Source organism: Sorex araneus, chromosome 8 (genome assembly GCF_027595985.1).
Source record: "Sorex araneus isolate mSorAra2 chromosome 8, mSorAra2.pri, whole genome shotgun sequence".
In the NCBI taxonomy this organism is placed as follows: Eukaryota; Metazoa; Chordata; class Mammalia; order Eulipotyphla; family Soricidae; genus Sorex; species Sorex araneus.
This window is the reverse complement of record NC_073309.1, coordinates 46,787,579-46,799,827: the sequence shown is the minus strand read 5'-3', so window position 1 is coordinate 46,799,827 and position 12,249 is coordinate 46,787,579. Positions and strand designations below refer to the sequence as shown.

The window sequence follows — 12,249 nt, the reverse complement described above, 5'->3', positions numbered from 1 at the left end:
CAGATTCTGGGAAGGGTAGGGTGGGCAGGGAAGGGAAACACAGATTTCTTTGGGGTTCCAGACCCCATGCCAGCCATTGTAGGAGTTCCACAGAGCTCTGGGCACCTCTTTGCAAAGCCATGTTTGCACGGTGGGGGTGAGGGTGGGGGGAGGGTATGGAAACCGGGGTTCTGTGTCTGTGCGTCATAACTTTGAAGGGGGCAGTGAGGGAAATAGCCCCAACCCGCCACTCCAGTCCCCCTCCCCCAGGCTCCTGGGTGTCCTTTTTCTCCATCTCCTCTCCCCTCATCTGTCCCACTCATATTTGTCTCTCTGTCCACCCACTCCTGGGGGGGCCTTCCCCATCTCTCCTCCAGGCCCCCCAGGGAAGGGGAAAGGAGTTTGGGGCAGGGGTGCGTTGGTCTCTATGGTTTTATATATAATATATTAAAAAAAATCAAAAATCTGTATGAAAAATATCAGATTGCACCCCTCCCCCATTCCTGACTTTTGCCCTTTTTCTTGTTTTAGAAAAAAAAAACAAACAAACACCCATTTTGTACGGGGTGGGGAGGGGAAGGGGGAGGGGGTTTTGGCAATCCCACTAACCACCATTAAACTGAGGAGAGAACAAACTTTTGGGGTGGCGTGTGTCTGTCCCCCTGCCCAGAGTTGGCCCAGTTGGAAGGAGGCGGGAGGGAATGTGTGATGGTCGCTGTTGGACAAGCCGGGCCAGGAGAGGAGCTGCTCTCTGAAGACACCCCTCACTTTCCTGAGAAGATGGATCTCCCGTGGCCATTCTCCAGCCAAATGCTCAGTCTTTTCAGTAGCCCCTGAGCTACTAAAAGATTCAGTAGTCCATGAACCTGGACTTCTTCCCACCTGCTCCCAATCCAGACATCTCCAGGGGAGCTTTCAATTATACTCCATCCTGCTCGAAACCTCACCCAATGACCAGAGAGAAAATATGGTGGGTCGGGAGCTTGCCTTGCATGTGGCTGACTGGGGTTCCATCCCTAGCATCCTATATGATCCCTAGGAGTGATCCCTGAATGCAGAGCCATGAGTAAGCCCTGAGCATCGTTGGATGTGACCTAAAAATCCCAAACAGAAAAACAAACAAAAACCCCAAGTTCCCCATCATCTCTTGAACAGGCTAAAACTCAGCCTGGCCTTCCAGCGCTTCTCATTCCTTCCTTCAGATTTTAGGTAAGTCATGCTAACTCTGACTTCTTACTTTGTGTCTGGTGCTCCAAGACTGAAGCGCCAAGTTCTGGCAACAGGTCAACAGGTTAGGTATTCTTCAATTTAGCATTAGTGTGGAATCCAGTCGGAAGTTCCTTTTACCCCAGCTCCTACAACAGTCTACTCCCAGCCCTTCTTAATTAAGCCACACTCCACTCACTTCCCTAAAGCAAATCTGGATGTGCTCTTTGAGAAAAGATTAAGGAAAACCTCTCAGATTTGCATCTAGACTGAGATCTGAAAGGAGTACTTTCCAAGATAAAGTGCTTTCAGTCAGTGGGTTTAGGAAAACAAAAGACCTAGTCAGGAGTTGAGAAATACCCTGCAAGGTTCTGGGGGAAATGGGGCTAGAGAGCTATGGGGGGAGAGAGGTGGGCCAACCCAGTGTTGTAGCCCCAGACTTCAAGATGGAGGGGATCCCGGGAGTCCTTTGTGGAGTGAAAGCTGGAATGTGAGTCACTTTCCCCTGGCAGTTTGTAATGCTTCCGGGGCTTCTAATACTCTGCATAAAGTCTGAGCTCTTAAGGTCACCTGGAGAAGCCGTGCCCTCTGCAGTTTGGTTTCAAGCACACTTAAGCTGCTTTCTGTTCCTTAAGCCATGCACTCTCCCGCCCCTTTAGAAGTGTGGCCCTGTTCTCTGTGCCAAAAATCTCCCATTCCAATTGGCTTCTATTCATCCTTGGCCCATAGCTCAGGTTGGGGCAGGTGGTGTCTCACACACACAGCTTTCTGTGCTCCACTTCGAGGTCTGGCCACTCTGGCTTGTGTGGTTCTGATTACTTGTGCCTCTTCTTTCTCTGACTTTGGGTGTGTGAGGACGAGGACCAGGCAAGCCTTGTTCTCTGCGGAACCTACAGTGCTCACCAGATTGAGCCGGACACCTTGGTGAGCAATAAAATACTTATGTTGGGGGACGAAGAGATAGTACAGCGGAGAAGGCATTTGCTCAACTCGGGTTCGATCCCAGTTGTCCCATATGGTTCCCTCAGTCCCTCGAAGAGTAATTCCTGAGTGCAGAGTCAGAAGTAACCCCTGTGCATCGCTGGGTGTGGCCCAAACACCCCCTGTCCCCAATATTTATGGGGGTGAGGATGGGGTGGTTTGGTAAAGGTCTTGGCTCTTGGGTCCCATTTTGGTTAAATAAAGTGATCAACTCAAGTCCAACCTCTCCTTGCTAGTCCGCAGTCTGTGTGCGCATGCGCTTGGCTCAGGTAGCCGCCGCCCCGCCCCCGCATATGCTAATCACCGCACTGTCGGGTCCTGCCTCTCAGGGAAACATGCAAATCATCCACGCAGCGCCCGAGGCCTCCCCATTGTCCTGCGCCAATATTATGCAAATAAGGCCCCAGTCCCGGGATCGAAGCTGGCGGCCCTGCCCCTCCCCCCCGTAGGGTATCCTAGTTTCTAGAGCCTTGAGGTTCGGCTCACGCACGCGCAAGCCCTGAATTTTCTGGTTCCGGCAGGCTTGCGGACTGTACCAAGTAGACCCTGACGATGAGGGGCAAAGTCCGGACCCCCTTTCGCGGGCGTCGACGTCGGCCCGACTCGGAGAGCCCCTCTCCCGATGATGCCACAGGAACGGTCCATAAACGCTGCGCAAGCGCCCTCGGCTCCGTACGCCCCTCGCGCTCCCTCACGCCCCTCTGGTAGCGCAGGCGCAGGAGCCCGGGCGTGCAGCCGCCGCCGCCGCCGCCGCCGCCGCCGCCGCGTACTAGGAACGGGCACCGCCGCCGTCGCCGGTGAGTGAACGGGACGCGCGGGGCATGTCGGGAAGCGGGCGTTGCGGCACCACGGCACGCTGGGAGTGGCGGCTCCCGGCCCTCCCCGGAGGCCGGCTCCCACCCCACCGGTGGCCTGAGGCCGAGACCCGGTGCCCCTTTCATCACCACGCGCCTCCACGCGGTCCTGGGGCATGCTGGGAAAACGGAGCTTGCCCCAGGGCACTGTGGGAGTCGGTCGTTTGAGGTGCGGGGCATTCTGGGAAGGCTCCTCGCCGAGGGACGCCGGGGCCCTTTTGTCACACCCCTTCAGCCGAGCATGCTGAAAGTTTGCTGTGCCTCGACTCCGAGCCTCGAGGAAGGTGCTCGCTCAGTGCATCTAGGGGAGAATTGCCCCGGGCGTCGTGGGAATTGGCCTCCCCCGGCCCTCGCCTCAGTCACAACCTCTCGTGGTCACGGAGGGTCTCTGAGGTGTTGGTTCCTCTTGACCAAGGAACTCACGGGGCTCAGGTGCTCTTTGCCTTGGGGTTGTAAGTTAGCCTCATTAACACCCCCCCAAGGGCCTGGGAACGAGGCCGTCCCGCTGCCATAGCTTGATATCAGGAAATGCCTCCCCCCAGCCTAACACCCTCCCCCCCCTCCGGGCCCTGGCATCTGGAATGTTCTGGAAGGTCTTGTGTGATGAACTTTTGGGGAAGAGAAAGATGGACCTGCTGACATTGTTTTTGGGTCACCTCATCAGAAGCCCTGACTGAGTATTCCAGGTCTTTAGTTGCGAGTTAAAATATAGAATGCCCAGAAAAATTTGAATTTCAGATAAGCAGTTTATCTTTTAGAAAATGGACTGTTCCCGGGGTCCTGGAGAGATGGTTCAGAGATGGACTACGTGGCACTCCATATAGTCCCACGAGCCTGGCAGGAGTGATTCTTGAGTGCAGAACCAGGGATAAGCCCCTAGCACCGCCTTTGGGTAAGCCCCAAAAAACTGAAAATGTAGTTCCGAATGGTACATTAGCATGCCTTTATTGGTGCTGTTCTTATTTACTAATGCTGACTACTTTGTCCTTGCATAAAGTTGAATTCCCAACTCAAATGGTGACCTACAGACAATAGGATATACTAAGAACTATTCTCTGATGGGCTGGAGTGATAGCACAGTGGGCAGGGCATTTGCCTTGCACCCCAGCAGACCCAGGTTCAATTCCTCTTCCCCTCTCAGAGAGCCGGGCAAGCTACCTAGAGTATCTCGCCCGCTTGGCAGAGCCTGGCAAGCTACCCGTGGTGTATTCGATATGCCAAAAACAGTAACAAGTCTCACAATGGTGACGTTACTGGTGCCTGCTCGAGCAAATCGATAAGCAATGGAATGACAGTGATACAGTGATAAGAACTGTCCTATGATAAGACTCCTGCCCTTTTTTTTTTCCCCAGGGGATGGGGGGGGGTGGCACGGAGTGGGGGCATTTCCTGATGTCAGACCCAGGGCTTTTCAGGGCTTACTCCTGGCTCTGTACTGAGAGATCACCCCTGGTGGAGCTCTGGGAACCATTTGCAGAGTGGGCCTGATATTCATATAGTGTGGTTTAAATAACGTCCTTTCAGACAGGCTGGTATACCCCTATTACACCAAACAGTCCCTACCCCCAAGTGCTATTTAAGTTCTCCGCCAACCCAGCCTTTTTCTGCAGTCCAGTAAACTGGGAGGGTTCCATGCCTGACCGTGACTTTGTGTTTGTTTTGGACCACACCCAGGGATGCTCAGGAGTTGCTCTTGGCTCTGCACTCAGAAATCATTCCTGGCAGGGCCCAGGGAACTGTAAGGGATGCTGGGGATCAAACTCGGGTGGGCCTCATGAAAGGCAAGCACCCTCCCCACTGTATTCTCTCTCCAGCTCCTCATGTGAGGACATGTGGTTGTTGCTGTATTTGAACTGATGCCAGGGTTAGTACTGCTATTGATACTAATGTGGAACCTTACCATATACCACACCATGGATTAGGGACCCAGAAGGCTTTCTTGCCTGGGAAGGGAAGGCCTTAAGAAGGGCAGGACCTGCAGACTAGGCTCTGTAGGCACTCGGGGACAGAGCTCAGGCCCTCTCTGCCTTGCCCCCAGTACTAAGCATACAGCTGCGCCTGGGGAGCCAGGTGCTATATAAAAATTTATTGAGTCACCGCAAGTCTTTTTTTTCCCCGCCCCCCTCCCCCCCCCAGCCTGCGTTAGAAAGTTGTGAGCAAAGTTGTGGCTGTGAAGAGCTGGCCGGGGAGGGACATTGCCCAGCCGCTGCTCTGCTCCTGTCTCCAGTCCCCTCTCCCGGCCATGACAGAGACCCGTGAGCCAGCTGAGACTGGGGGCTACGCCAGCTTGGAAGAAGACGATGAGGACCTCTCTCCAGGTGAGGCAGCCCTCGTGGTAGCATTGCTGGCTTGAATATGCTCTAGCCTTGCAGTTGGCGGTCTACTAAAAATTTTTTTGGAGCGGCTGATGGTCTTGCTAGGGGTTTTATTCCGACTAGGATTCTGTAGCCCGCTAGGGGATCCCTTCCAGCTGAGACTTTTGGAGCTTGTAGATTGACTGGAAGGACTGTCCTTGTTGGAGGTTGTGGATTGGCTGTGATCTCTAGCCTTTCTGGGAATTCCAGGTGAATTGCTTTGCTCTCTTTCCTGTCTACGGGTTCTAGATAGGCTCCGCTTGCTCCTGGTTGGTGTTTTAGATCGACTCCCCCTACTGGGGGTTCTAGATTGTTTCTGAGCCCTCTCTTTGTTGGGACTTGTAGATCTCCAGTGTTCCTTCTTTGTATTGGGGCTTTTAGATCGCTTGTGAACCTTCTCCCTATTGGGACTTGTAGATCTGCATTCCTTCTCCCAACTGGGGCTTCTAGAGTGTCTGTGTTCCTTCTCCCAGCTGGGGCTTCTGGAGCATCTGTGTTCCTTCTCCTGACTGGGGCTTCTGGAGTGTCTGTGTTCCTTCTCCCAGCTGGGGCTTCTGGAGTGTCTGTGTTCCTTCTCCCAGCTGGGGCTTCTGGAGTGCCTGTGTTCCTTCTCCCGACTGGGGCTTCTGGAGTGCCTGTGTTCCTTCTCCCAGCTGGGGCTTCTGGAGTGCCTGTGTTCCTTCTCCCGACTGGGGCTTCTAGAGTGTCTGTGTTCATTCTCCCAGTTGGGGCTTCTGGAGTGCCTGTGTTCCTTCTCCCGACTGGGGCTTCTAGAGTGTCTGTGTTCATTCTCCCAGTTGGGGCTTCTGGAGTGCCTGTGTTCCTTCTCCCGACTGGAGCTTCTAGAGTGTCTGTGTTCCTTTGTCCTACTAGGGCTTCTGGAGCGTCTGTGTTCCTTCTCCTTGTTGGGGCTTCTGGAGCATCTGTGTTCCTTTTCCATAGTGGGGCTTCTAGAGTGTCTGTGTTCCTTCTCTTTATTAGGACTTGTAGATCTCCGGTGTTCCTTCTCCCTACTCGGACTTCTAGAGTGTTTGTCTTCCTTTTCTTTGTTAGGACTTGTAGATCTCCTGTGTTCTTTCTCCTTGTTGGGGCTTCTGGAGCGTCTGTGTTCTTTCTCTTTATTAGGACTTGTAGATCTCCTGTGTTCCTTCTCCCTACTGGGACTTCTGGAGCATTTGTGTTCCTTTTCTTTGTTAGGAGTTGTAGATCTCCTGTGTTCTTTGTCCTTGTTAGGGCTTCTAGAGCATCTGTGTTCTTTCTCCCTACTGGGGCTTCTGGAGCATCTGTGTGCCTTCTCTTTGTTGGGACTTCTTGAGGGTCTGTGTTCTTTCTCCCTACTAGGGCTTCTAGAGCGCCTGTGATCTTTCTCGTTGTTGGGACTTAGAGATTTCCTGTGTTCCTTCTCCCTACTGAGGCTTCTAGGTTGCTTTCTGTCCTTCTTGTTGAGACTTGTAAATTGCCCGTGTTCCATATCCTGTGTGGGACTGTAAGACCTACGTGCTTTTTCCTTGGTGGGGCTTTCTGACTCTCTCTGAGCTCCCTCCTTGCTGGGGCTTCCAGGCTGCCTGTGAGCCCCATCCTTGCTGGGGCTTCTAGACCATTTCTGAGCCCTCTCCTTGTTGGGGCTTCTAGACCTCCTGTGAGCCTTCTCTTTGCTGGAGCTTCCAGGCTGCCTGTGAGCCCCCTCCTTGCTGGAGCTTCTAGACCATCTCTGCGTCCTCTCCTTGCTGGGGCTTCTAGACCTCCTGTGAGTCTTGTCTTTGCTGGAGCTTCTGGGCTGCCTGTGAGCCTCCTCCTTGCTGGGGCTTCTAGACCATCTCTGCGTCCTCTCCTTGCTGGGGCTTCTAGACCTCCTGTGAGCCTTTTCTTTGCTGGAGCTTCTGGGTTGTCTGTGAACCTCCTCTTTGCTGGGGCTTCCAGACCATCTCTGAGCCCTCTCCTTGCTGGGGCTTCTAGACCTCCTGTGAGCCTTTTCTTTGCTGGAGCTTGTGGACTGCTTATGAGGCCCCTCCTTGCTGGAGCTTCCAGACTGCCTGTGAGCCCTCTCCTTGCTGGGGCTTCTAGACCTCCTGTGAGCCTTTTCTTTGCTGGAACTTCTGGACTGCTTATGAGCCCCCTCCTTGCTGGGACTTCCGGACCGCCTCTGAGCCCCCTCTTTGCTGGGGCTTCCAGACCATCTCTGAGCCCACTCCTTGCTGGGGCTTCTAGACTTCCTGTGAGCCCTCTCCTTGCTGGGGCTTCTAGACTGCCGGTGAGCCCTCTCTTTGCTGGGGTTTCGAGGCTGCCTCTGAGTCTTTTCCTTGTTGGGGCTCCTAGATGAGCTGTGACTTCTCATCTGACTAGGAGTTCCATTTTGGGCCTCACTTCTTGCCCTACTATGATTCGTCTTCCAGCTGTGACTTCTCACTCTGTTTTCTACCCTCTTCCTACTGCGACTTCTTGCCCTTCTAGGTTGGCTCTCACTTCGGATACTGCTGGGGCTGCTAGAGTGACTGGGACTTCGGGTCATTCTTGGGCTTCTAGAACGACTGTCACTTTGGGTCCTGCCAAGTACCCTACCCAGGCTGTAATGCGTGAACTTTCTGAGTACTCTGGGTGGGCTGTCACTTCTTTCCCTTCTGGGAATAATCATTTGACTGTCGCTCCTCACCCTCCACAGTGATGATGGAAACTGGGTCTTGGCTTTTTCCTTGTAGGAAATGTCTGTGGGGCTATAACTCTTGGCTCTATTGGCAGTTTTTATCAGCCTAAAACTGTTCTCCAAGCCACCGAATAAGGCTTCCGGTGGACTGTAACTCCTCTCCCTTCTCACATGTCGAGGCTTGCTCTCACTCCTTTCCCTGCGACTGCTTCGAGGCTGGCTATAGCTCTTGCCCTTGCTCTTTCTATGCTGGGAAGTAGGAGTTCTCACTTGGCCGAACATACCTACTTTGGCACCCTGAGATTTTAGCTGGCTGAGCTTGCTGATCCTGCTGGGTGACCTCTTGGAGCTGCGGCTTCCCCTTCTGCCGGGAGTTCTGCCCCGGCTTTGTGTGCCCCTCCGCCGGTGGTGACTTACCCCACTGGCCTTGCTGGTTCTGCTGGTCTTGGTGTTAGTGCTGGTCCTGGTGGTGGTGCTGGCCCTGGTGTCGGTGCTACCCTTGGTGTCGGTGCTGGTCCTGGTGTCGGTGCTCTTGGTGTCGGTGCTGGCCCTGCTGGATGGTCTTATCTTCTTTCGTGCTTGGGACGTATGTCTGGATCGGGTAGAATGGGCTGTCTTTGCGTCTGTCCACTTGGTAGACTTGGAAGTGCTCGGGCTCATGACCGATTTGGGGGCCATTGATGGTTTGGTGGGTACTGAGTTGCTATTGGGCATTGTCGATTTAGTAGTCCTCAAGGAGGCAGGCGTCTTGGGAGACACTGTCGGCTTAGAGGCTCCAGAGGCTGCCAGAGATGTGCTGGGCTTGGAGGATCTCACAGGTGGAGAAGGCATGGTGGGCGCGAAAGGGCTTGTGGTCCTGGAAGTCACAGTGAACAGGAAAGCCCTGCTAGCTCAGGCAACAATCCAGCTGCCTTTCACAGGCCACCTGCGTGAAGTCATAGTGGGCATTGAAGGCCCTGGGAGGGCAGTAGGTGTGGTCAGAGGTAAGAGGAGATGGGCCCCTATCCAAGACCAGAGAAAACTGGAACTAGCCACGTTTTGGGTTCAGCTGCCTTTAAGGGGTCTCCAGTCTCTGAACCCAGATGGTCACTGCCCAGGTGGTCAGGCTGTCTTGGAGGCAGGCAGGGGTAGGAAGACTTGGACGAGAGAGACCTCATAGAGGAAATAACATGGGAGCTGGGCCCGAAAGAGGAGCAGGATCTGCTAGTAGTGAGGGCAGAGGTCACCCAAGGGATACGTAGAGGCAAAGAAGGATAGAGGGAGGTGTTTGGGGGCCACCCTTGCCCATCTGAACCACACATCCCGTGCAAGGTGGTGTGGGGGATCTCACAATGAGTCAGAACTGCCTCAAAAGGATTCTTCATCAGATTTGGGAGATGGTTTCACTTCTTGAACGTGATAGGAGAGGCTGGGCCAGCTGGAGCAAGAGTGGAGGGAACTGGAGAAAGACCTGGGGTATAATGAGGGGTGAGGTCAGAAAGGAGGGAGCCCGGACTAGGTCCTGCATGGTGGCAAGCCGGCCTGTTAGAGCAGATCTGACCAGCTTCAGTTTCTCATGGGTAGCGTGTAAGATGCACATGACTAGCAGATGCTGCAGCTCTTTGTTCATAGCTCCTGTAGGCATGAGTGACAGGAGCCTTAGGTTGGTCACACCTAGAGGGCAAAAGGAACAGTATCTGCCTGGTGTGCCTCACCTCGGAGGAAGGGGCCTAAAGGCTACCGGGGAAAACTAAGCCCTGCACACAGATGTGCATGTGTGAATGGGGCTGTGGGGAAGCACCCCCTCCCCCCTTCCATCATTTCATCGCATCAATGATAGAGCAAAGGGAAGGTGGACAGGCCCAAAATCCAGGGCAAGACATTCCTGCAGAGTGAACAGCATGTGTGAAAGCCCCAGAAAAGTTTTGTCCACTTGAGTGCCAGCACCAGGAAAGTGTTGTAGAGGCCAGGAATGCAGCAGTGAGCTGACAGCCCCTGCCGAGGAAAGAAGGGCGCAATCCACACAGCGTGGCTGAGGCCAGGGCATCTGTGTGCCAGTGTGAACAGGGACAAGGGCCCGTGTGGCCAGCCCAGTGCTAACAAGAATGAGGAAGGGCCTGGGGTGAAGGCAGGCAAGACTGCCGCCCCAGGAGACACTTGGGGCTGCCGCCTCACCCAGAGAGTCTGCCGTCTCCACAGCACCTCTGCAGGAATGTTCTTACCACTCTTTCCTTAGTTGTATGTGCTTGATGTGTCTTTTCCTTTTGTTTTTTTCGTGCAAGGGGTGGAGTGGGAGTGACCCCAAGTGGTGTTCTCAAGGCCCAGGACCCCCTCTCAGCAACTCAGCCAACCAGGTTGGTGGTTCACTGCTAGGATGCAGTGATGTTCAGGCCCTGCAATGCAAGGGACCACCTGCACCACCCCAGAGGTGCTTGGGAGTCTCCAGGGCTGCACCCTCTGATGCTCAGGAACCAGGGGACAGAACCTGCAAGGCAAGCGCTGTCTCTGACCCCTACTGCCTTTCTTTTAATTTATTTTTTTTCTTTCTAAGTTTAGTTTGAGGTACCATTAATCTTAAGTATGCTACAGTATGTCAAGGACAGTGTCCTGCATCCAGCATCCCAACACAATGCCCTCCACCAGAGTGCTGGCTTCCCTCCACCACTTGGTCAGAGACCCCTACTTCTTTTCATTTTTATTTTAATTTTTGAGGGGGGCCACACCAGCTATATTCAGGGGACCTTATGGGGTGCCGGACATAGAACCTGGGTTGGCTGCAACTAAGGCAAGAGCCCTATCAGCAGCACTATTGCTTCAGCCCCTCATTTTTATTTTTGGGATTTTGGGCCACATTTAGTGGCTTACTGGGCTTACTCCTGGCTTTGTGCTCAGGAATCATTACTGGTCGAATTCGGGGACTATAGGGGGTGCCGGGGATCAAACCTGGGTAGACCACATGCTATGCAAATGTCCTATCCGCTGTACTGTGCCCCACCCAACCTCAAGATTTTTTAAATATGTAAAAGAAAGGGACAGAGGGAACCTGCCTGCTTTGATCCTTGCCACCTGATGATTACCCAAGCACTGAAAGGTGGAACCCCTAAGCATAGAGCCAGTAGGGGGCCAAAAAAACAAAATAGAGAAAGGTTGAGTCCTTCTTGTACTCTCTCTGACCCCCTCGGAGCAGTCAGAACAGGCTCCTCTCCAAATAGCGGGCACCGTGGGGATATGAGTTTCATTATTCCTGCCCCTGCGCTGTCTTTCTAAAACCCCCACCTGGCAGCTCTCATGAGACTTTGGCTTGCTTGCAGTCTGGCACCTTAACAGCTTGGTGGGGCTCTGGGGCTCCTCCCTGAGGGTGGGCTGTATATGCCCAAGGCTGGGGAGCAGCTGGTTTTCCCTTATGTGTCCTCTTACAGGCCCTGAGAGGTCCTCAGACTCCGAATATACCCTCTCAGAGCCAGACTCAGAAGAGGAAGAGGAAGAGGAGGAGGAGGAGGAAGAGACCACTGATGACCCCGAATATGACCCTGGCTACAAGGTGAAGCAGCGCCTAGGGGGCGGCCGAGGGGGTCCATCCCGCCGGCCCCCCCGAGCAGCCCAGCCCCCAGGGCCCCCTGCCCAGCCTTGCCAGCTCTGTGGCCGATCACTCCTCGGGGAGGCACCACCGGGCACCCCACCTTGCCGACTCTGCGGCCCTGCTTTGGCCCCCCAGGAAGCACCAGGCCCTGAAGGCCGGGTCCTTGGGGAGGAAGAGGAAGAGCTGCCTCGGGCTGGGGAGGGCCGGCCCACAGGGAGGGAGGATGAGGAGGATGAGGAGGACGAGGAGGGCACGTACCAGTGTACCGAGTGTGAGGATTCCTTCGACAACCTTGGGGAGTTGCATGGCCACTTTATGCTGCATGCCAGGGGGGAGGTATAGGCAGAGCCCCCTGACCCAGGGAGCTTGGCAGAAGGACTGGGAGGTGCCCAGGGGGCTGAGGAAACTGGGCTGTTCTCTGGGGTTGTGGCGGGATGGGGGACCGCTCATCTGTGTTGTGCTAGCAGTAGATGTGTGAAGGCCGGAATAAAAGCCAAATTCTGTGTGTGTCGGTCCAGCATGTTGGGTGTGTATGTGTATGTGTGTGTGTGTGTGCGTGTGTGCGCGACTTATGCCTGGGCGTTTATCCCACTAGTTCCTCTGGGGAACTTGGGATTCTCTGTTGCCAAAAATCATGTGACTCAGCACTTGTGTTCACTGTCCTTTTCCGTGGCG

General features: G+C 54.3%; 1 protein-coding gene across 3 annotated transcripts; it reads left to right on the top strand.

Moving 5' to 3' along the window:
• Positions 1–157: 157 nt before the first annotated feature.
• On the top strand, positions 158–12,081 carry ZNF428 (zinc finger protein 428). 3 transcript variants are annotated; one of them, XM_055145191.1, is made up of 4 exons: positions 158–2,963; positions 3,779–3,912; positions 5,157–5,338; positions 11,414–12,081. In XM_055145191.1, exons 3-4 carry the CDS (start codon positions 5,263–5,265, stop codon positions 11,914–11,916), a joined length of 579 nt encoding a protein of 192 aa, XP_055001166.1. In that variant the 5' UTR covers positions 158–2,963; positions 3,779–3,912; positions 5,157–5,262; the 3' UTR covers positions 11,917–12,081. The 3 variants fall into 3 exon arrangements, with proteins under 3 accessions (XP_055001166.1, XP_004621494.2, XP_055001167.1); XM_004621437.2 differs by lacking the exon at positions 3,779–3,912; XM_055145192.1 differs by lacking the exons at positions 158–2,963; positions 3,779–3,912 and adding an exon at positions 3,180–3,304.
• Positions 12,082–12,249: the final 168 nt, after the last annotated feature.